Here is a 21,861-nt window from a genome sequence, read left to right on the forward strand (position 1 = left end):
CTGCAGGGACATGGCTTCATTGGGCATCGGCTTCATGGACGAGACTTTTTAGCAAAACAAATTCATTGCTGATTTTCATAGGATTTGTTGACGGTAAGAAATGCATTAAAAAACACCAGCCTTATCCTTTAACCACCATCAGGGCTGTATCACATAACTCACATAATTCTTAAGAAATGGCAACAGAATCTTAAATTAACTTTTTTTTTCTCACAATAACAGTTTACCAAACATATTAACCAGACCTCTGTTCTACTGTTGCAGCCCCCCTTTTTCCACAATCCACATCTCAGTTGTCTCAAAGATTAAAAAATCCTTCTCTGACTTCTCTTTACCCACATCTGCTCCTTTGTGATTGGTAGAAATTTAATAAGGGAAATCAGTAAGGGATAATGGCTTTTACCTGCATTCACCTCATCAGAGTACTTCATGAAAAGAGGAAGTGTCCCTATTATTATACATGCAGTGTACATGCTTACAGGATGTCTTATCACAGTATCACAGTACTGTGTCAGTCATTGTTGAGGATAACATTACAGAGGAGAGGATGGTCACACATAACGCGCACTGGAACACATTGCGGGGATGTTGGATAAAATTCTGACGAAATGGCTATGCTGTCATTCAACCAATAGGATCAGAGTCAAAGATGCTCAGGCAAACAATGAGTGTCCAACTTTGTCAGAATTACTGTTTCCATGAGGTTTCGATTGGACTGAATTGAAAGTGATTTGATTGGCCTCACTGGTAGTGATCTAATGCTGTGTAGGCTATTTAGGCATTTTTAGACATTACTTGTAGTTGGACAAAAAAAAATAAAAAATAAAAATTTTTTGCAATGCTATTTTCTCCCGCTGGAGGGCAGTGGCTAGACACAGAAATAGTGGACATTTATTTTAAATGAACTGAAAGCAAGAGGGCAACATTATTACAGCTGAAGGAATACATCCACTGAAGAAGTTATCACAGGGATATTTACAATTAATACAGTATTAATGTAATTATTAACACAAATTAACTTCAAGTCGTATAGGAACATTCAATAATAAATTGCCGCCTGGGGTAGATTCTGATTTGCTCCATAAAGAGACATGACATAAGGATGGGATAGTGCATAAACTATACAAACACACACACACATACACACACACATTATAACCCATTATAGCTGTACACCTTCACACTGGTTGTTTTTCAGCACAGGGCCCAAATAGAGCAAATTTAGTCACGGGTTGGGACGCAGGCAGATTATAAAATGCTAATTCTCTTATTATGAAGGTAGGATGTAGTATGTAGGATGAGGAAAATAAAGAAAGAGAATGAATAGAGGATGAAAAATAGGACTGAATGACTCTGGGGGGCAGCAGGGGTCCAATCAATGCAGCTTGACTTTCTGAAAACACTCACAAAGAACCAGAGGCAACACATTCACAGGAAAACTAAGGTTTTAGATAATGATTTTTATATACATGTATATAAAAACTGTTTCTAAACGGATGTCCACTTCACAGCAACATCCATAAGTTTATACATTTATTCAGAAATAAAAAGCGAGCTGTTTCACTTTTTTTCCCCTGTGGCATACATGCACACTCATCCCCACACTATTCACCATGGCCACTGGCCAGAGTCCTATAGTTTTGTTGGTTGGACAGTGGTGTAGGCCTATTGTTTAAGCTTTTATATGGACACTGTATTGTTTTACTGGGCGGTCTCTTGATTGTTAGCGGGAGGCCGGGGGTGGGTTTGAATGGTGCGTGTGTGTACGTGTGTGTGTGTGTGTGTGTGTGTGTGTGTGTGTGTGCTGACATGGACCTACTGTGATCTGTGATGACATTCAGTTGGATGACTGTTGTTTCAGGGGGGATGGAGAAAGAAAGGAGAGAGAAACTGAAGGAGTGACAGATAGAAGAAGGAAAGATACATAGAACAGAGAGTCAGGAAAAGAGACATAGCAAGTGAAAAACAAAAGTGAAAAGCAGAGAAAGTGAGAGAGACACATCAAGAAAGAAGTACAGAGAGAGAATTTGACCAACGCAAACGGAACCAGAGACACGGAGACAAACTTGGGATTATCAACAACGGATCATAAACGACGGAGTTTCTCAAATATGGACTAGTCTGGGACCCTACAAACACATACACACACATACACACACACACATACATACTCACACACACACCCACACACACACACACACACACACACACACACACACACACACACACACACATACATACATATTCAAACATATTCTTTCTCACAGACACATTTGTTTTCCTGTCGTGGCCAATCTTGGGAATAGAGCGGTGGCATCATGCAGGAGTCTCCCGGTGCCATGGGTGTCGATGGCAGCTATGCCAGCAACGTGCCAGCCTTCCTCACCAAGCTGTGGACCTTGGTGGAGGACCCAGATACCAACCACCTCATCTGCTGGAGTGCCGTGAGTCAATTTTCAGGCTTTTAAATACTATAGCAACACTGTGAAAACATAAAGTCAGTTTACAAAAGTTTATAACATAACTACAAAACAAAACAAAACTAGAATATAACCTATATCTTACATCTGTTAAAATGTCATTGTCATACTCAGTGAACACATTCAGTGCGAGTGTTCACCACCTATCTGTGGTTTTCAAATGGGAGCAGCCCATTTTGTTATTTTTCATACAAAAAAAAATGTATCAGCATGTGGTGATGTATTCAAAAAGTAAATCTGACTAGGCACAGATGTTCAAAAATGACATCTATTTTTAAGAGTATGGCATTTCAAGCTTAATGGAACATTTCATTTAATACCTGCTTGTTGTAGATGTTATAAAATAATTTGTTGTCTGTCAGCTGGGTAGGACAGGGACTGTGGATGGGCATTTCAATTCTTTTCACAAATCAAATAGTTACATGGACTTTAGAGTGGAATTGAAAAGTTGAAATGAAGGATTTTTAAACATAATCACACCAATGTCTGAACAGGTTATAACCCTTCCCATAACAGGTCCAGTTAGGCAAAGTTGAAAAGCTAAAGGAAATCTCAACGAAATTACACATATACCAGATCAGATTTAAAAGAAGCTGAAAAAATAACATTAGCTTACTATATTTGAGGCAAGCTCTTGTGGGGGAAAACAAGCATTTCTTGGGCCGAGACACACACCGAGGCTGTTAAGCAGTTGCCCCGCAGCGGAAAACACTCTGAGCAAAGTACAGCATTAACAGTACAATGAGCATTAGCATGAAGACTGTAAACTTTAACTTTCAATTTTAAGTAAGCTGCAATGACACCATAGCCATGGAATGACTAAATATTTTATTTTTTATTATTTATTTAATAAACCTTCCTGGCACATACACCTGACCTCTTCCGTCTAAATAGGAAAACAAATAGAATCTGAGTTATCTCTCTGTGTAATGTATCTTAAATCTATGGGGATAGGATACAAGTGTTCTTGGATGTATAAAAGGTAATTAGAAGTATCTAAACAATTTCAGGAAGCTGGCTACTCTGTTTCTCTTGGTTTCTCCCCAGAAGGTTTAGAAAAGTTTAACCAGTTCAACAGACTTCTTGTTAATCATTTGCACTCTCAATCCAGCTGGTGTCTTTCTCTTTTGCCATTTTATCCTGTTGTGTGGATGAATATTGCTAAGACACTGTTGTCCATGCAGGCATCAAAACTATTCTTAACTGCAGCATATGAATAACATAAACATATACAATCTCCTCAGCAATGTATGGTGGTTCATACAAATATGGCCAAAGTGGACTCTGCTTGGAAATAAGCAGTGTTCACTAGTTAACTGGTTACTATGTGAGCCAACCGATTTTGTAAGATTTTGTGCATTCCATAACAAAACAGTTCCTGCCCCTGAGAGGGAGAGGCATGGAGCCAATAGAGAGCAATCCCCTAAAAGTTGTAATTTTCAAAATGACTGTGTGAGTATTTGTGACATAATTTTGAGGTAGCAACTCCTGAAATCCAACTTCAGAAATGAAAATACGCAAAATACTTTGGTATTTCCAATCAGAAGCACTGACACTCTTAGATTCGCCGAATAAACTACTACATTAGATGTATGTTGTTTTGCAGTGTTGCCTTCCCTTAAGTAGGGCTGCCTCTCTGCTATGTAGAGCTCTAAAACGAGATTGAAATTTGTCATTGTTGTTGTTTAAATGCAATATCAATGGACTAAAAGCGACTTGCTCGAGAACAAAATAACCCTCTTGTTTTGATAGAGATGGCAGCCGATCAATGCTGGGTCTCTTAAGGGAGGGCTGAACTATTGCATACCTAAAATTGGAGGGGAAAGTACCAGTGGCCAACTGGGTCCAACTGTGTCAAAGACCTCTAAGAGACAGGAAGAGCACTTCATACAACTAGCAGTATCCTTTAGAATAATTGATTACATTTTTAGACTTTAGAAACGTTAGTGGAATAGGTTTACAACAGTTGAAAACAGCAGGTTTGGTCTCAAAAATAAAATACATTCCTCACATTTCTCTGGTGAGGCTTCAATACTGTATGTGGAGGAGATGTTGACAGCTGAGTCGATTACATTGAACAGTATCCTAGAGTTGTGACAATTTTTAGATTTGAGGTGGGGAAAAATGCTGCTCTTGCATCTTTGACTGCTTTGTGATATTTCACCAGTAGGCATATCATGGTGTTGTGAAGTAGTTGCTGTCTGTTGGCCTCACATTTACGCAGTCTTTTGTTCTACAGTCTCAAGGGACTTGCTTGTTCGGGATCTCACATTTAATAGACTTGATTCCAAGGTGTGGGGGGGGCAGAGTAAAAACTTGAAAAGACGAGGAACAGATATCAGGATTTTGGCATTTGCAGCAGTAGGGTGAAACAGTGATGGTGCTGCCATGGGTCTGTGGTAGGAAAAGAGTGTTTATAGGAAATGCGTCATGAGGAGTCAAAGGGTGGAAAAATTACCTACCGCACTTGGGACACCCAGAGGTGCCCAGACAGCATCTGTTTGGGTGAAGGCCATCTCTTGTCGATGACAAAGGGGAGCCCAAATGAAACACAGTGGGTGGGGACGGGGTCTGAGATGATGATCTTTCTGGTATTCCTGGAGTAGTGATGTGATAAGCGATGTATAGTTGTGCGTTAGTGTCTTTGACTGATGTTTTCCTCTGAATGAGAGTTCTTGGGACTCTTTGAGGATTCATAACAGCGGCAGAAACACTCCCAAATTGCTTTAAAAACTGGGCACCCAAACAATATTGTCTGCCAGGCAGATTTGGAGTAGCTAACACAGGATGAAGCTGGATGAATAAGTTGGACACTTAGTAGCAAGGGCCCTCAGTGAGACCCATGAAGTGAAAATAGCTCAAACCCAATTCAATGAATACAGACACAGGTAAGCTCAAGTCGTGACTTTCCAACAAAGGCCCCAAACAGGAGACCATGCCAATATTTGGAGCTCCGACAACTGAAGCTCAGTGTGAACAACTTTAAAAGAGTGTTCCCTAATTGAGACGCTCACTCTATTTGCCTAAATCAAATTTTGGTGTCAGGCATGGTCACTGGCAAGAAATATTCTGCAGGCACAGGAAGTGACTTTTCTAAACTTAAGAGTGAAATACAAAAGTTCACCAACGATGGCTAAACCTAGAAGTAGAAGACGAAAGAAAGAGAAACCATTAAGAATAAGAAATTTAGAAGTCCTCAAAATTCAAACAGTTATCTCTCGCTGCCATTTTGGGTCACTAACATGTCGTTCGACCCCATAAGTTTGTCTTTTAATTCACAGTGAGTAATAGCTTGCTAAATGTATTAAGCTTCTAAAACAGAAGTAGTGATGATGGATAACCAGACAGGTCAGGAAACTTAGAATGTATCATGTACAAGAATGTCACAGCCAACTTACACAAACACACAAGCTCTCTTTCACTTCCTACATTTCTCTTCTCTTTCCACTGTATAATGTATAATCAGAAATGCTATAAAATGTTCTAAAACCATTTAAAAGGGACCGATTTAGTGATACAAGGTTTCTGCTAGACACCAACGCTATGTGTCCTTTCTTTCAGACTGGGACTAGTTTCCATGTGTTTGACCAGGGACGCTTCGCCAAGGAAGTTCTGCCCAAGTACTTCAAGCACAATAATATGGCCAGCTTCGTTCGACAGCTCAACATGTGTGAGTTCTCTTCTCTTCTCTTCTCTTCTCTTCTCTCTTATCTTATCTTTTCTTATCTTCTGCTTTCTTCTCTTCTCTCTTATCTTATCTTCTCCTTACTTCTCTTCTCCTTCCTTCTCTCTTTTCCTCTTATCTTATCTTCTCCTTTCTTCTCTTCTCTTCTCCTTTCTTCTCTTCTCTTCTCTCTTATCTTATCATCTCTTCTCTTATCTTCTGCTTTCTTCTCTTCTCCTTTCTTCTCTTCTCTTCTCTTCTCTTCTCTCTTATCTTATCTTCTCTTCTGCTTTCTTCTCTTCTCTCTTCTCTTCTCCTTCCTTCTCTCTTTTCCTCTCTTATCTTATCTTCTCCTTTCTTCTCTTCTCTTCTCTTTACACTTCTCTCTTATCTTATCTTCTCCGTACTTCTCTTCTCTTCTCCTTCCTTCTCTCTTTTCCTCTCTTATCTTCTCCTTTCTTCTCTTCTCCTTTCTTCTCTTCTCTTCTCTCTTATCTTATCTTCTCTTATCTTCTGCTTTCTTCTCTTCTCTCTTATCTTCTCTCTTATCTTCTCTTCTCCTTCCTTCTCTCTTTTCCTCTCTTGTCTTATCTTTTCCTGTCTTCTCTTCTCTTCTCTTTTCACTTCTCTCTTATCTTATCTTCTCCGTACTTCTCTTCTCTTCTCCTTCCTTCTCTCTTTTCCTCTCTTATCTTATCTTCTCCTTTCTTCTCTTCTCTTCTCTCCTCTCATCTTATCTTCTCCTCTATTATCTTCTCCTTTCTTCTCTTCTCTCTTATCTTCTCTTCTCTTCTCTTCTCTTCTCTTCTCTTCTCTTCTCTTCTCTTCTCTTCTCTTCTCTTCTCTTCTCTCTCTCATTGTTCTGCTTCTGAATCTTAAATGTTTGTATATCAACTTATGTGTGTGTGTGTGTGTGTGTGCGCGCATGTGAATGTGATTGTGATTGCATATCTAGATGGTTTCCGTAAGGTAGTGAACATTGAACAGAGTGGTCTGGTGAAGCCTGAGAGAGACGATACAGAGTTCCAACATCTGTACTTCCTTCAGGGACATGAACACCTACTGGAACACATCAAGAGGAAGGTATGGACACACATACACACACATACACACACACACACACCCACACACACACACACACACACACACAAAGTAAAATGACTGAAAATTATGGGGGGTAATTAGTGCCAAAACTGTAGCGGAGCCCAGCGCCAAGCACATGACTTTTGTTTACAAATTGTAGCTAGTCTGCTTGGATTGGAGCAGTGTGAAAGTGAACTGGATCAATTGAATGTGTAAATGCGTGTAATTGATGCATTCACCGCACTTACACAAAACCAGATGTATTTTGTACACGTTTGTGCATGTACACATTAGGGGTACTTTGGTAGCTCAGAAGAAATGGCTGCTCCAGGCTCAACAACAGATTTTTCAAATACACATGAAGGGTTCAGTAAGGTTGCCAAAACATTAAGGACATTTTCAGATGATAATGGCAGAAATCCAACTTCACACACAAGTACATGCAAAAAGCACACGCACACATTGAAAATAGCAGCCCTTCTGTGATTGTGATAGAATTTTACTGTAGAAACATTATAGAGAAAGGTACTGCTCTGAGTGAACTACCTTGTTTTTCATCATGAGATTGCTTCAGTGAACACTGAAAGTTCCCAAACTTCAGTGCCTCTATAGATATTTGTACGCTGTGTCTTATTAAGGGACTGAAATTTCCCATCCAACACATCCAATTATTTGTGCGTGCCTCCCTGTTTATACTTCTACCTGTGTATGGACAGTATATGTCCCTGCTTGCCTGTGGGAAAATCCTTTACCACTGAACAGCTGAAGACATATACACTACAGTCTACAAAACATTAGGAACCTAATATTGAATTGCACCGTCTTTTGCACAATCCATATCTCAGTTGTTGCATTCACTTGTTCAATGCAGTTCATGGACAAAAGTAGGTGTTTCTAATGTTTTATAAACTCAGTGTATACAGTGGCAAAGGCCCATGAGGACACCGCTCACAGAGACAGAACAGACACATCAGCAACACACCACATACAGAGGGAATGGCTGCTTGTCTGTGTTTATATGACCAAATCTCGCTCGCACTGTCTGTTTGCGTGTCCAGGTTTCCATAGTGAAGAGCGAGGAGACTAAAGTGCGCCAGGAGGACCTCAGTAAACTGCTGTATGAAGTTCAACTTCTCAGAACACAACAGGACAACATGGAGTGTCAGATGCAAGACATGAAACAGTGAGTAGAGCGATTGTGTGTGTGTGTGTGTGTGTGTGTGTGTGATCCCGTATTCATTTCACCTATTGACCCCGACCCCGTTCCATTTTTGCACATCACACATTCATTTGGTTTGAAAGCTGAATTTGTCCATGTCGTGTTGAAACCAATGAAAATTGCATGGCCTAAAATCTCCTAGAGGGATACTGTGAATTGTTCTATAGCCTTTGTATAGAAAATGGAGTTCAGATGCATTATACTTCAAATGCCCATTTTCACTGCGCATTTTAGGGGGGAAAGTGTGAGAACAGCAATTTACCTGTCCGTTATTCCCCCTGTTAAGTTGGAACAAATCACCCACTGGATGACCTCACTTTTTCTCTAGAGCCTATTGTTGCTGAAAATAGCTGCTGTGTGCCCATTGTGTTGCCCTGCTGCTTTGTGCTCGGTATTGTCCCTAATGAGTGGAGAGAATGTTCACCTGCTCACCTGACTACACACACACTCACCAACAACCACTAACATCCTTAGAAGGGATGACCAGGTGTGTGTGTGTGTGTGTGTGTGTGTGTGTGTATGGGCATGGACAATGCCTTCAGAAAGTATTCAACCCCCTTGACTTTTTGTGATGTTACAGCCTGAAATCAGAATCGTTTAAGATTCTGATTTTTTTTCTTATTGCTCTACACCCGACCCATGATGTCAAAGTGGATTTTTATCCACTTTGCATTTAATATTAGGTGTTTTGAATGTCCCACAGATGACATGTCAGAGCAGAAACTCTACCATGAAGTCCACGGAGCTGTCCACAGAATTCAGAGACACAGTTGTGAGGAGGCATAGATCTGGGTAGAAAGGGTAGAAAACAATATCTAAACTCCATCATTAGGAAATGGAAATATATATATATGTATATACAACTACTCAAACTCTTAGAACTGGGCGTCTAACTAAACTGAGCGACAGGGTAAGAAGGACCTTTGTCAGGGAAATGACCAAGAACCCAAAGACTACTCTGACAGAACAACAGAAGATCTTGCTGGAAGGACAACAGTCAGCGCAGCACTTGACAAATCTGGGCTGTTTGGCAGAGTGTGAGGGAAAAGATTCTGTGGTCTGATGAAACGAAAACTGAACTCTCAACTCTCCCTTCTGTGAAGCATGGTGGTGGCATCAGGTTGTGGGGGGGCTTTTCAGCGGCAGGGACTGGGATACTTCTGACAATAGGAGGAACAATAAATGGAGCCAAATACAGAAAAATACCTGAGGACAACCTGTTTGAGAACCTGAGTGCTAAAGACCTTAGATTGGAGTGACGAATTATGGTCCAACTGCATACAGTCAAACCAACACTGGATTGGCTTCAGAACAAGAATGTGAAAGTCCTTTAGCAAAGCTCAGACTTAAATCTCACTGGAAATCTGAGAGAAAATACGCAAAATCCAGATGTGCCAAGCTGATACAGACATATCTAAGAATACTAAGAAGCTTTTATTGCTTTGCTTTGCTTCTATAATGTATCGACTCAGTGGGTATTTCTATTTTCATTTTCAAGAAATTTACAAACAATTCAACAGGGTTGAATACTTTCTGAAGGCACTGTATGAACGTGTGTGTAAGCATGAAATTAACTATTTTCAGGTAAATCTGCTTGGGATTTTTGACTAGGTGAAAGAAACCTGATAATGAATCCTTTAAATTCATACAATTCAATAAAATGTCTGGTTTCCCTGTTTTCTTCTTCTGCTCTCTACCTCCTCCTCCTCTCCTCTCTCCAGGCAGAATGAGGTGCTGTGGAGGGAGGTGGTCTCACTGAGACAGAACCACACACAGCAACAGAAGGTCATGAACAAGGTGTGTGTGTGTGTGTGTATGTATGTGTGTGTGTGTGTGTGTGTGTGTGTGTGACACAGAGTGAGAGAGAGAGAGGATGCTGATTCATGCTGTGCTTTTTCTCTCTTTGCCAGCTGATTCAGTTTCTGTTCAGCCAGATGCAGTCCAACACACCCAGCTCTGTAGGCCTGAAGAGAAAATTGTGAGTACACACACACACACACACACACACACACACACACCTACACACACACACACACGCAAACACAGTGGAGCAAATCAACAAAAGTGAGACAAACAGGGCCACAGTGGGGCAGAGGGAAGGGCTGGCTCAGCTGACAAACTGAACAATCCAACTCAACAAACGCTGTGAATGGAGACGAGTGCTGAGTCAGTCAGACACACACATGCGCACGCGCGCACACATACACACACACACACACACACACACACACACACAGTGAAGGCAGAGCAGAGTGCATGACCCTGCTACAGCCTGTGTGTGTAAAATGCTGGTTCAGCTGTACTGCTGAGTGTGGTGTGCGAACAAACCCAGCATGAGAATGGATTGGCATGCTTAGATACAGAGTATTTGCCGTAGTAAGTAAGTAAGGAAATTTGTATTGGCCTGATTCACAAGACTCAGAAAGCCAGCATACTGCCACAGCAAGTCTCATTCACTGTCCACCATAGATTTTAAGCAATCTCTATTCTCTCCACCCATAAAAGAGTGCTAATTTTCATGAGAATATAATTAAACTTCTATGGCAACCATCCAAGGTGTCACAAACCTGTTTAATCAGGATTAAACAGGTCGTGGTATTTATATTCTTCAATATTTACGCTAATATCAGAATACTCCAGCTGTCATATTTGGGATTCTAAAAATGAAATAATCTTTTGTAAACAGCATTTATCTATATGTGTCAGCTCTTAAATGACATGCTCAAGGAGCCTGAATAATATCTCAATATGAATGTGCATATTCACATGCTAATTGATAATCTAGGAAGTCCCCATTCTAATTCAACTCAGAAGTTTTCATAAACCCAAAGATGCTCCAAAAGAAGGAAAGTTATACAAAAAAATGTTAAAATGACAAATTACTTTCATTGGCTGCTGACCTTAGAAACCTTTAGAATGACTGTCATGCATGAACAGTATACAGTGACAGTGTGTTTTGAATTAAAACAGCCTTAGGGTCATAAAAATCAAACATCTTTGCCATTCAATCCCCAGCCCGTCAAAAAGAAGGAAAACACCAACACAATCATTAGTTAGTCGATCCTGGTCAGCCTGTCATTCACCTCTGTACAGCTGCTCTCACTACAGATGTGTAACTGATTGAATATTGATTATCCCTCCAGGCCCCTGATGTTGGACGATGGTTCTCCCAGCCCTCCTGCCTCCAAGTTCAGCCATAGCCACTCAATGGAGCCCCTCCATGAGCCCTTCTACATCCAGTCGGTAAGAAAGCATGCTAATATTACACTTGGTTTAGTTTATTTACATGGTTCAGCCATAGTCACAAAAATGGAGCAGCTTCATATGCGCTTCAGCATCCAGCTAGCATGTGTAAAATAGAGCCAGACTGGTCTTTTCTAGAGTTGGGGGAATTTGTATTTCTTTATACCCCACTGAGACACACATACACACCAATGTTGTGCATTTCTAAGGGAAGACAGAGTACAGAGTCATACACTGAAATTAAATAAATCAGCAGTTCTTGATGTTTTGTTATTTGAATTGAAAGTCTGCTCGTGCCAGCCTTGTTTGAAACATAATGTATTCACTATATTATAGTGAATATACTATTTGAGTTGATATCTCCTTTTACACCATGCTGACAGCAGTCTGGCTGTTCTGGTGTGTCAACACTAGAGGGAAACATTTCATATCAAAGCCCATGCACAAGAACAGTACATGGTGATAGATTTGGGAGGGGTTTACTGTAATCCTACCATCCTGTAGATTTCAATGGTAATTAGATCGCAGGTAGACATATACTGCATACTACAGTATATTTACTGTAAACCTTAATGTACATCTCACATACAAGCAGGTGCTGCAGACTTGGAGTGGATGTACAGACAACACAGCATACCAACACTCACCAATCTTCCGTTTTCCTCTATCAGAATTCCATTCTCACTTTTGACCCAGATGAGATACTCATCATTTAGAAAACAATATTGCTTTTTTTCACATTCCCTTCACTTGTTTGAAGCCAGGGTGTTGTATGTTACTTTGTTACCTTTAAGGAAGTGTGCCACTACAGAAACATCTACACCTGTATTGTTGTGTTAACAGTCATTTTCATAAATTCTAAATGAGTAAAACAGGGGAAGAACGAAGGGCAATGTAAACAGGAGATGTTTTTGCAAAACAAAGCTAAGAAAAAAGAATGTATCACAATCTTCTCCTCTTCTTCCTCAGCCATCCAGTGAGAGTGCTTCTTGCTCTACCAGCGGGCTGACAGGGGGACCAATCATATCAGACGTTACTGACATGTCCCAGGCCAGCATGGCCCTCCAGATGCAGCCTGATGAGACCAGGTGGGTGACTGGAAAATTGACCGATTACAAGATATTTTTGCAAAATTTACTGAATGGATTGATGAAGCCCTTAATGGAGATTTTGGAAGAGTTTTTAGCATTTACTGCATTATTTTCCAGTTACCATTTCTCATCTTAGAGTCCCTCCCAGAGTCTGTCCTGCATCTACTCTGCAGTAGTGCTGCATCATCCACTACAATAGCTATTCTTTCTATTGCAAAACAGAACTGATATATAGTAACACAAAACTTCTTAGACAATGTACAATATAGAACAATAGTCCAAACGTTTTGTCAAGGGACAAACATTTAGCAGACTATTGTGTATCCGAATCAGTTTGTTTGCCAAGTACAGTAAATGCACAAGAATCTGTCTTTGTCTAGAGGAGGTGCAGTCAGTGTTCAGCAGTGGACCATGAGATGGTTATTGGAGGTGAAGCATGAAATTAATCACAGGCATGATAGAACATGGGCAGACTTCCTGAGGCTGAAAAGTGAAATAAGTAAAGTATGCTTGGGTGAAAGGTATTCTGAAAAAATCTGAAAAATGTACCCTGTTTTTAGTCCTACTAGCATACAATGTTTTTTCAGCCCATCTAATGCTACAGGTAGTTAGCGATGCTTTGGCAACAACACAAAAAACTTTAAAGTTTAATATAACAATTGATAATCTTCATGTGACCCATGCTTGGGTATTCACTGATAGTGAATAAGGAAAAAGTATGAAAATATCCTATGCAAGTCTGATGGACTGGAAGAATTGTTACTGAAGTGTTACTGAGGTTTTAATGAAGCAGAAGTAAAGTTACTGGCGTAAAAATGTAAAAGTCAAGAACTAAAAGTAAAATGTACTCAGAATAAAAATGAGTTACTTTGTACAATAGAGAACACTGTATGATAAGATACGATCTCCATGCAATTCTAAAATACTGAGAGGACAGAGTTCAAACTAGATTCTTTTAATTAGGAAAAAAGAAAACTTTCCAAAATAAAGTAAAGCCAATTAGTCTTTTCTTCTCGACTGACTGTACCATCACTGCAAATGCCATCACTGCTCCACAGTTGGCCAGTTTCTGATGCAATGTACATGGAGAGCCTACATAATTTGTACTCTGTTATGAATGTTATTGAAAATGTAGGAAAGTACAATACCTCAGTCAAAACATACTTAAGTAAATTGCACACTCAAAAAGTATAATTACACAAAAAAGCTCCTCAACTCCAGGAACAAGAGTAATTGTACATGTATTGTATCCACAGAGAGAAGTGCATGATGCTCATCAAAGAGGAGCCTGTGAGCCCAGGAGTGCGAGGCGGAGGGAAGGGAGGAGGTGTAGGAGGAGGGGAGGCCGTGCCGCTGACCTCCTCCTGCGAGGTGTGCTCCTCCGAACCCCCCGTCCTCCCCGTTGCAATGGTCCAGTCCGTGCTGGAGGGGAGGGGCTCGGCCGCCTCTATGGGCGAGAGGAGGAGCAAGAGAGCCGCCCTGGACAGGTAGGAGCACACACCTGGACACACACATAGACACATAGAGACATACATTCTGCCTGCCTTTCATTTGTGTGTTCATATATTACTCTGTGTGTGTGTGTGTGTGTGTGTGTGTGTGTAGAGTGGAGGTGTCTGATGCAGTGGAGAATGTGGACATGAGCCTGGAGGAGCTGCAGCAGCTGCTACTGAGGAGCCATCAACAGACCGCTGTGGAACCTGGGACCACTGCTGTTATGGATGTCAGTAGGCCTGTATACACACACGTGGACACACACACACACATATGTTTTGATATGTTGATAAATTTGGTGTATACCACGCTCGCAAACTGATACCACAACCAAACTGGTATTTGCTTTCCAAGCATGGTTTTTGGGACATTCATGCCTGTCGTCTTTCAAGTAAAAGATGCAGAGAACTGGGAAGCTTTGAATGGCTTTAATCAACTTCTTTGAGATTTTGTATTTGCAGTTGCCAAGCAGAACTATTGTTCATGAAGCAAAATCACATTGGTTTGGAAACAAGGAAGCACGCAAATCTGCTTGGCCGCTCACGGCCGATGACTTCAGCTTTTCTCGGCCAACAAGCTTGTTGGCACATGGGCCAAATTTCCCTGGTCGCTCAGCTCTATAGGAAATGAATGGACTTCTGGTGACTTGTTGATGATGTTGCTGGAAGTGTGGAGGCATGACTAGAGTGTGTAATCCTATTTTGAATATGTTTGTCTCATTCCTGTTTCTTCTCTCTCTTTTGACTCCAGCCCTTCAGTTTAAGCCTGCCTCTGACTGAGTGGAACTTTACAGAGATGGAGTCCAACCTCAAATCAGTGAGTCCTATAGTGTGACACTGATACAGTTCAGCCTTATTAACATGTTATTCATTTCATTGAGTTATTATAGATTCTTTGAAATTGTAGGCCTAATTTTTAGAAGGAAGCATGGTTTGGTGCACTTAGGTCTTCATCTTTTTATGCACAGTTTACTATGAGTTGCATATTTTACTTTTGGTTAGACAAGCCTATAAAATCAACCAGGCTTGCTTTTATTGACCAACACTCACATTATCTGCCAATGTGTTAAGAGGCACACACACACTAATGCAATGTGGAAAAGCTCCACCAGGTGGAGGTTTTTTGTCAAGCTACAAAAGTGATTCTGATACACAATAGTCTGACAACTTACCAGACAACACAACTTACAATATTCTGATTATAGTCACAATAAGAGCTGACAGTTGTGCAATAGACAGTGAAGATCAACTAGTCCAATTTGACAATTAGATCCAGTATTCAGTATACTGCAAACATGGGTAGAATGCAGTATCCACACTGGACTGGCCTATGCTGTGCTCCATTCTCACTCTATGATGGGTTTAACAGGGAGGGCGTGCATGACAACTTAGCATTGCTCTCCACACTTTGCATTACTTAAAAACAGTTCTTAAGAGATATTAATGAACAAGACCCATGATTAATGTGCAAAATGAATATGATTAAATCCTACTGCGACATATCAAAATGTCTGGCCAGTAATACCCACAACAAAACACAGTCAAATCAGTGAGTGAGATTTATGCAATTTACAGATTTACATGATTTATCTTTGGAAATGTGTACATTTACTATTCCACTAAAATGTATACATATATCACAAAGTTGCAAGTGAATTTAAACATTTACCATTTTCCCCACATTCACAGTGTACTGTACATATATGGATGTTTGTGTGTGTGTACATACAAAGGCATACATTTTCTCAATATCTTGGTATTGGATCATGAAATGTAATAAATTGTTCATTCAGAATGGCCTTTAGGGTCAGCGGTTGATACTACATGAGTAAATTGATTCTGAAACAGTATAAGTACTGCAACAACAGGATGTGTGTGTGTGCCTGTGTGTGCCTGTGTGTGTGTGTGTGTGTGTGTGTGTGTGTGTGTGTGTGTGTTCCTTTACAGTACATGTTCCAGAACCAGGAAGCGGAGGCCTTCCCAACTACTGGCTGTGAGGAGCAGTGATTGACCAATCACAAGCCACGGACTGCCCTATCTGACCTAGTAGGTAACAATCCCATGCCATTTAGTTACTGGTGTAGTGGTAGAATAGGTGGGTAAAGATGGATATACTGTGATCGTACAATGCTGACTGAAAGCTCATTATCACAGAACTGCTTTTCTGAATGTTCACAAACAAATATCTAGCGAAATGATGTCACTGCAAACATCATGACAGGTTAACATAGATGCAAAATCAACTTCACATTTTCATCAACAAGCTAAGTCACATGTGTCACATGTGAAGTCACATGTGAAAATCCACATGTGAATTCAAAGCACATGTGCTTTGTTGGTTTTCATATGTGGATTTTCCAATTTCCCATGTAAAAATGACATTTTCATCTGTGAATTATCTCTTTACATGTGAAATTAACTGGAAAAACACCTATGAAAATTTAAAACTGTCACAGAAACTGTCACTGATGACAGAATACAACTTGAATACAACTTGAACAACACCAGTAGGAATTCACCTACCTACAGGTGGAGGTGTGATGTATGCCCACAGGTTGACTCTGCTGTACTGTCTGTTTCTCTCCTCAGGCCAGAGAAGTTGCCATTCCCCTCATTCCACGCTGCATGAGTTTGATTCCACGGCCCTGGCAGGCTGTTTCTTATGTGTTTTTATTTCATTTTATTCTATTTTTTTTTTCACGTCCGCATACCCAAACAATGCAGCAGTGAGAAGCCTATTTAGATCATCTAATTTTTGTAAAATGAACTCAGCATATCAAACCCTACATATCCTGGTCAGCTGACTGCCACTGGACCTATCAGCTCACAGCTCTGAGGCCACGCCCACCGTCTGCATGAAGAATGACACTACTTTAGGAAGTCTGTCCCGGTTCTATCGTCGGCTTGCTTTCTCAAACCCAAACGAGAACCTTCTGCTTAGCTCGTTTCAGGGAATCGTTGGAATTATTTTGTTTTCCATCACTGACGATGGGACAACCTGATCGGCCAATCAGCTGAAGGCGTTGGCGGAGCTTCAGCCACAGAGCCAACTGGAGGGATCGGTGATGTGTTGACGGACAGACGAATCAACCAATCAGATGACTACTCGACATGGAAATTTTTTTTCTAAGCACAAACGTGGGGTGTGTCATTTCAGAACTTGATTATATCTAGATTCCATTATTCTTGACCATTAAGCCAGCTGGAGAATGCAAAACCTGCGTTCTATTGCCCTGGCTCCAGCACTTTAGTCTTCGTGTGAGAGAGAGTTTCTGCTTGTGGAGGTGACTTTTTCTTCCTATAAAGAGCCTATACTAAGGTTATATGCAAATCAAGATTTTTATTATCTTATTCTTATAGCAAAAATACTATATTTGTAACAAAGATGATATTTACATAGAGCAAATCTTGGCAAAATAGTCACTGAAAAAAAAAAAGAATCATGGGGGGTGTTGTAGCGTATATTGCAAGTCATGTGCCTATTTTTGAGTCTGTTTAAGGGTGTAGAAAGGTGACGGGCTCCTCAAGTACTTCATACATTTGAAACCATTTTAAATGTGGTAAGATAGATGAGAGGCTTTAGAATGATAGTTGGCCTCTAGTGTTAAAAATGGTCAGGGCTCTTGGAATATGAAAAGGGTCTTCTTTTGTAATAAGCAAAAAGATGGATTCAAGCCACTCCAAAATCCATTAAGAGACCTTTATTTTGTAAAGGCTTATCATGGTAGGAAGTTTTACATAGCGCCCATTTTCAAATGTATCTTTGCACAGGCCTGACATATAGACAAAGAGTTAGGGAGGCTTGCTTCTCCTCTGTCCGTTTAAATGTGAAGTTTTGAGGAAATATTAGAAGATGGACTTCTCATTTGACAAAACCATGAGCACCATACACTGCATTTTTTGCACAACCACTATAGTTATGACAACTGATCATACATTTTCTCTTTGAAAATTGCCAGCACCCTTTAACTGCATTGCCAATGTAAGATGGCATCTATTCCCTTGTCTGCAAGAGACACTGGCCTGGACAGCAGGGGTTCTCCAAGACTCAAATGCAAAGTTTAGTCCCTCACCCTGGGACCCAAAGGTCTTTGAATGTTACTACTCTTGTCATGTGGGACCCATAACCCATCCTGAGTACTGAACCATAATCTGAGACTCCAGGAGCTACCGTGATTGAACACACAGCACAAAAAAAACAGATGAAGAGTCAAGACAGTGAGATACTACCTTTACTCCTTTGTCAGACAGAAAAAAACAATACAGTAAGAGGATTTGAATGGACAACCGTCCAGAACCCAGTCTCCAAAAAATGACTATGTTCCATTAAATGTATGGTGGGGGTTGTTACTATTAGAACTGAATCTGAATCTGAATACCTGCTTGAAAATGGAATCAGAACTGCAGATTCATCCACTGGATTACTAAAACTCATTAATGGAAAGTGACTTTTGGTTACTTTGCCGCCAAAATGCAACTTTTCAAAAGCATCTCTAATTTCATTCTGATGCTATTTTCTCCAACAGCTGTAGCATTACAGTGGTGTTTTTTCTCAGATTCAGATTACTGTAACTCCACTGAACATAAAGCATCACTCCCCAGCCCTGGTTACAGGCCGATGGTTCATGATGAACTTAGTGCTAACGATTCTTCTGGGAAACTCTTCCCAGAGCTGAAGATACTCTATTGTGCAATACTGTACAGAATTGTGAGAACTCACAAAATTGCAATACATGGATGACCATAGGAATGTAGGAGACAGTGAGTGGTGGAGGTGGAGTAGTAGAACAGCCCATGGGAAGCAAAGCATGCGCTGCACAAGGGGGATGTTAGCCTCTTATTCAAGAAAATATCAAGGCAGCAATTTGCATTAGCTTTCTGAAAAGTGTAGGATTTTCTCATTGATGTACTGCTGAATATGTTGTATCATGACATGAAACATGAAATGAAAATATTGCTATTACTAAATATTACAAGTATAACTACTACTGCAATTACTACAACTATTACTATCATCATTAATAATTATAATGTAAAAAAACGAATTGCCTCTGGTAGACAGAATTAGAGTTAAGCTTTTGATGTTTGCATTAAAATGAGCAGAGGGAGAATGTGAATGAATACAGATTGTGATATTATAATCAAAACTTATTGGCATTATTACAATTCTTTTAATATATTTAGAGAAAATCCTACTTGGATTTGAAGTCCAGCCAGCATGATTGTGTTTTTGAGATTTATCTAAATATTATATTGCATAATGCTGAATTCTCTTTCAAAGCTAATGCAAATTGCCCTGTGCATATTTTTTTAAATTTTTTATTAAGGTTAGCATTCTTCTGGCAGAACCTTCTTCAGTGTGCATGCTTGGGAGAGAAGGGAGCGGAAAATAATCAAACTGTGGTGTATTACACGTGAAATTGCACTAAGAATAATAATTGTATGATATTTGAGAGTACACAGTACATTTTAGACATAGCATTTATTCTTGTTCCTCTCGATAATATGAGTGTTGGTGAATTTTTTTTCCAAGGAGTGATACACACACATTCAGTTGCTGTTGTGTTCTTAATTTATTCCGTTTTCCATTTCATTCATTTGCACTGGGAATGATCCGATGCGTGTTCAAACGGCATTTACGCTTGTCAGGATTGCAGATAGACAATGAAGTATTTTTGTTAACTGAGTGAATAGATCTCTACTGTAACAAAGCCTGGCATCCCAAAAGCATCTTCGCACTATGATCCCACCACACAAGATAAGATACAAATACAATACACACAATCATTTTACACAATACAGCAGTTTCACACCACGGTCAATACATCAACACATCAATACACATACATCAATCATTCAGTTTATCAGTTTCAGCTTATCATCTGAGTTCTGCTGTCAGCAAATGGACTGAGAGGATCGCACTGCTGAGATGCTTTTGGTAAAGTGGGCCACAAGCTGCTGAAAATGTGAATTGTTTTTAATGGATTTTTGCAATGACTACAGTGTGTTGTTACAGAGAGTCAACGGAATTGAACATGTATGCCACCTATGTATGAAATGGCAATATGCAAGTTGTTAAAATCAAATAAAAGTGAAAGAAAGCAGACAAAGAGACGCTTGGTTAGTTTGTATACATGTTTCTGCATGGCTGTTATGGGCGCTTTCTACACGCACATGCGTGCATGCAATGGGATCTGAATTTTGTGGGACAGGGAGCAAGAGCAGATGACTAGGTCTGTCTAGAGATTTCTTTTTCTATGGTGAATGGAATATTTTTTAAATTATATCAAATATTTGTTATATAAAGCCCTAGTTACTCTGGTTACACTTTATTAGTTTAAATTATACTTACCATCACCTAATGCATTTGGCAAGCCACTGCCATCAGTTCCTAATTAAATAATTTTTCATCTTTTGCATAATGCTGTGAACACATTTTCTCCTACAAAACAAGTACTCTGGGTTATTCCTTTATCAGCTTTCCTCTTGCCACCTCTACAGATAAATCCCCTCTTGCTCTTGCTGATTTTTAATACCTGTATCAAATAAAGTGAGTGCACTTTCAGTACATTTTCTTATCACTAATTTTACTATGGAAATCAATAAAGAAATTGGACAGAAAGAGAGAGAGAGAAGAAGAGAGAGAGAGAGAGAGAGAGCTTGACGGTACAAAAGGATGATGGCAAACTTCCACATTTTACGCAGTTTAGTTAATAGTTAGTGTTAATGAAAGACATGTTCCAAGCTTTGGGAAACATCATTTTATATATAAATACAAAACATGCAAAAAAGTGAAGTGACCTCTGCACAGCTTGGGCTTCTTCTAGGTGCTGCATGGCAAAATACAGAAATAGTCCACAGGAGATTAGGTTTGCTGCACACTAAAAACTCATCGACCGACTTGTCTTAGCTCATTTATTATATTCTCATTGCAGCAGTAAGTGGAACCAATGGAGCGAATTGGCGAACCTAATGAAACAGGGATGTGAAATGTTGTTTTTGTGCAGCAAATATAATATGATGAAATATAATATGACAATGTTTTTGTCCTTAACCAGCAGGGCATCAGTTTCAAAATAAGAACAAAGTGAGAACTCTTGACTGATAGTATTACCTTCCACATGCTTTGATGCAAAAATATCGTCTCATCCTGCAAGATTTTCAGCATTTTGAAATTGAATCCACCTCTTGAGTTGATGCAATTGAAAGTGATTTAAACACAGCCCTGTTCTGCTGTCATGTTCCTGCCAGGAGATGCCATGAAGACCCTGGGTCTTTCTCAAAATGTGTTCTCAATGACAAGTTTGAGGTAATATCTAATGGCCAAAGTATGATTCCAAAACAAAAGAACACGAGGATGGAGGTAAAGATCCTGAAGTTTTACTTGGCAGCCAAGGACCAGCCAAGGAACGAATGGCAAGTCCCAAAATTCACTGGGAGAACGACACATCATGTCCAAACAGCACAACAGTCTATACTATATGACAAAAAACATGCCCATGACATATAGCTTGAGAATGGCATATATATACAGTATATATAGACACTTTCCACTTTACACACTTACCATGATAGTGCAGACACTTTA

The 21,861-nt window shown here is 39.9% G+C and overlaps 1 protein-coding gene across 2 annotated transcripts; it reads left to right on the plus strand.

The window, feature by feature from the left end:
- Window positions 1-2,318: 2,318 nt before the first annotated feature.
- hsf4 (heat shock transcription factor 4) lies at window positions 2,319-16,280 on the plus strand. 2 transcript variants are annotated; one of them, XM_071542426.1, is made up of 12 exons: window positions 2,319-2,444; window positions 6,042-6,150; window positions 7,100-7,227; window positions 8,286-8,410; window positions 10,168-10,243; window positions 10,357-10,424; window positions 11,590-11,689; window positions 12,659-12,777; window positions 14,037-14,267; window positions 14,386-14,503; window positions 15,025-15,100; window positions 16,201-16,280. In XM_071542426.1, exons 1-12 carry the CDS (start codon window positions 2,319-2,321, stop codon window positions 16,278-16,280), a joined length of 1,356 nt encoding a protein of 451 aa, XP_071398527.1. The 2 variants fall into 2 exon arrangements, with proteins under 2 accessions (XP_071398527.1, XP_071398528.1); XM_071542427.1 differs by having other exon boundaries at window positions 15,025-15,090; window positions 16,221-16,280.
- The last annotated feature ends 5,581 nt before the right edge of the window (window positions 16,281-21,861 follow it).

The sequence above is a fragment of the Centroberyx affinis genome, unplaced genomic scaffold, assembly GCF_046629955.1.
Source record: "Centroberyx affinis isolate AG114_WGS23_722 - 3 ecotype Tasmania unplaced genomic scaffold, CSIRO-AGI_Caff_v1 ptg004100l_1, whole genome shotgun sequence".
NCBI classification, from domain to species: domain Eukaryota; kingdom Metazoa; phylum Chordata; class Actinopteri; order Beryciformes; family Berycidae; genus Centroberyx; species Centroberyx affinis.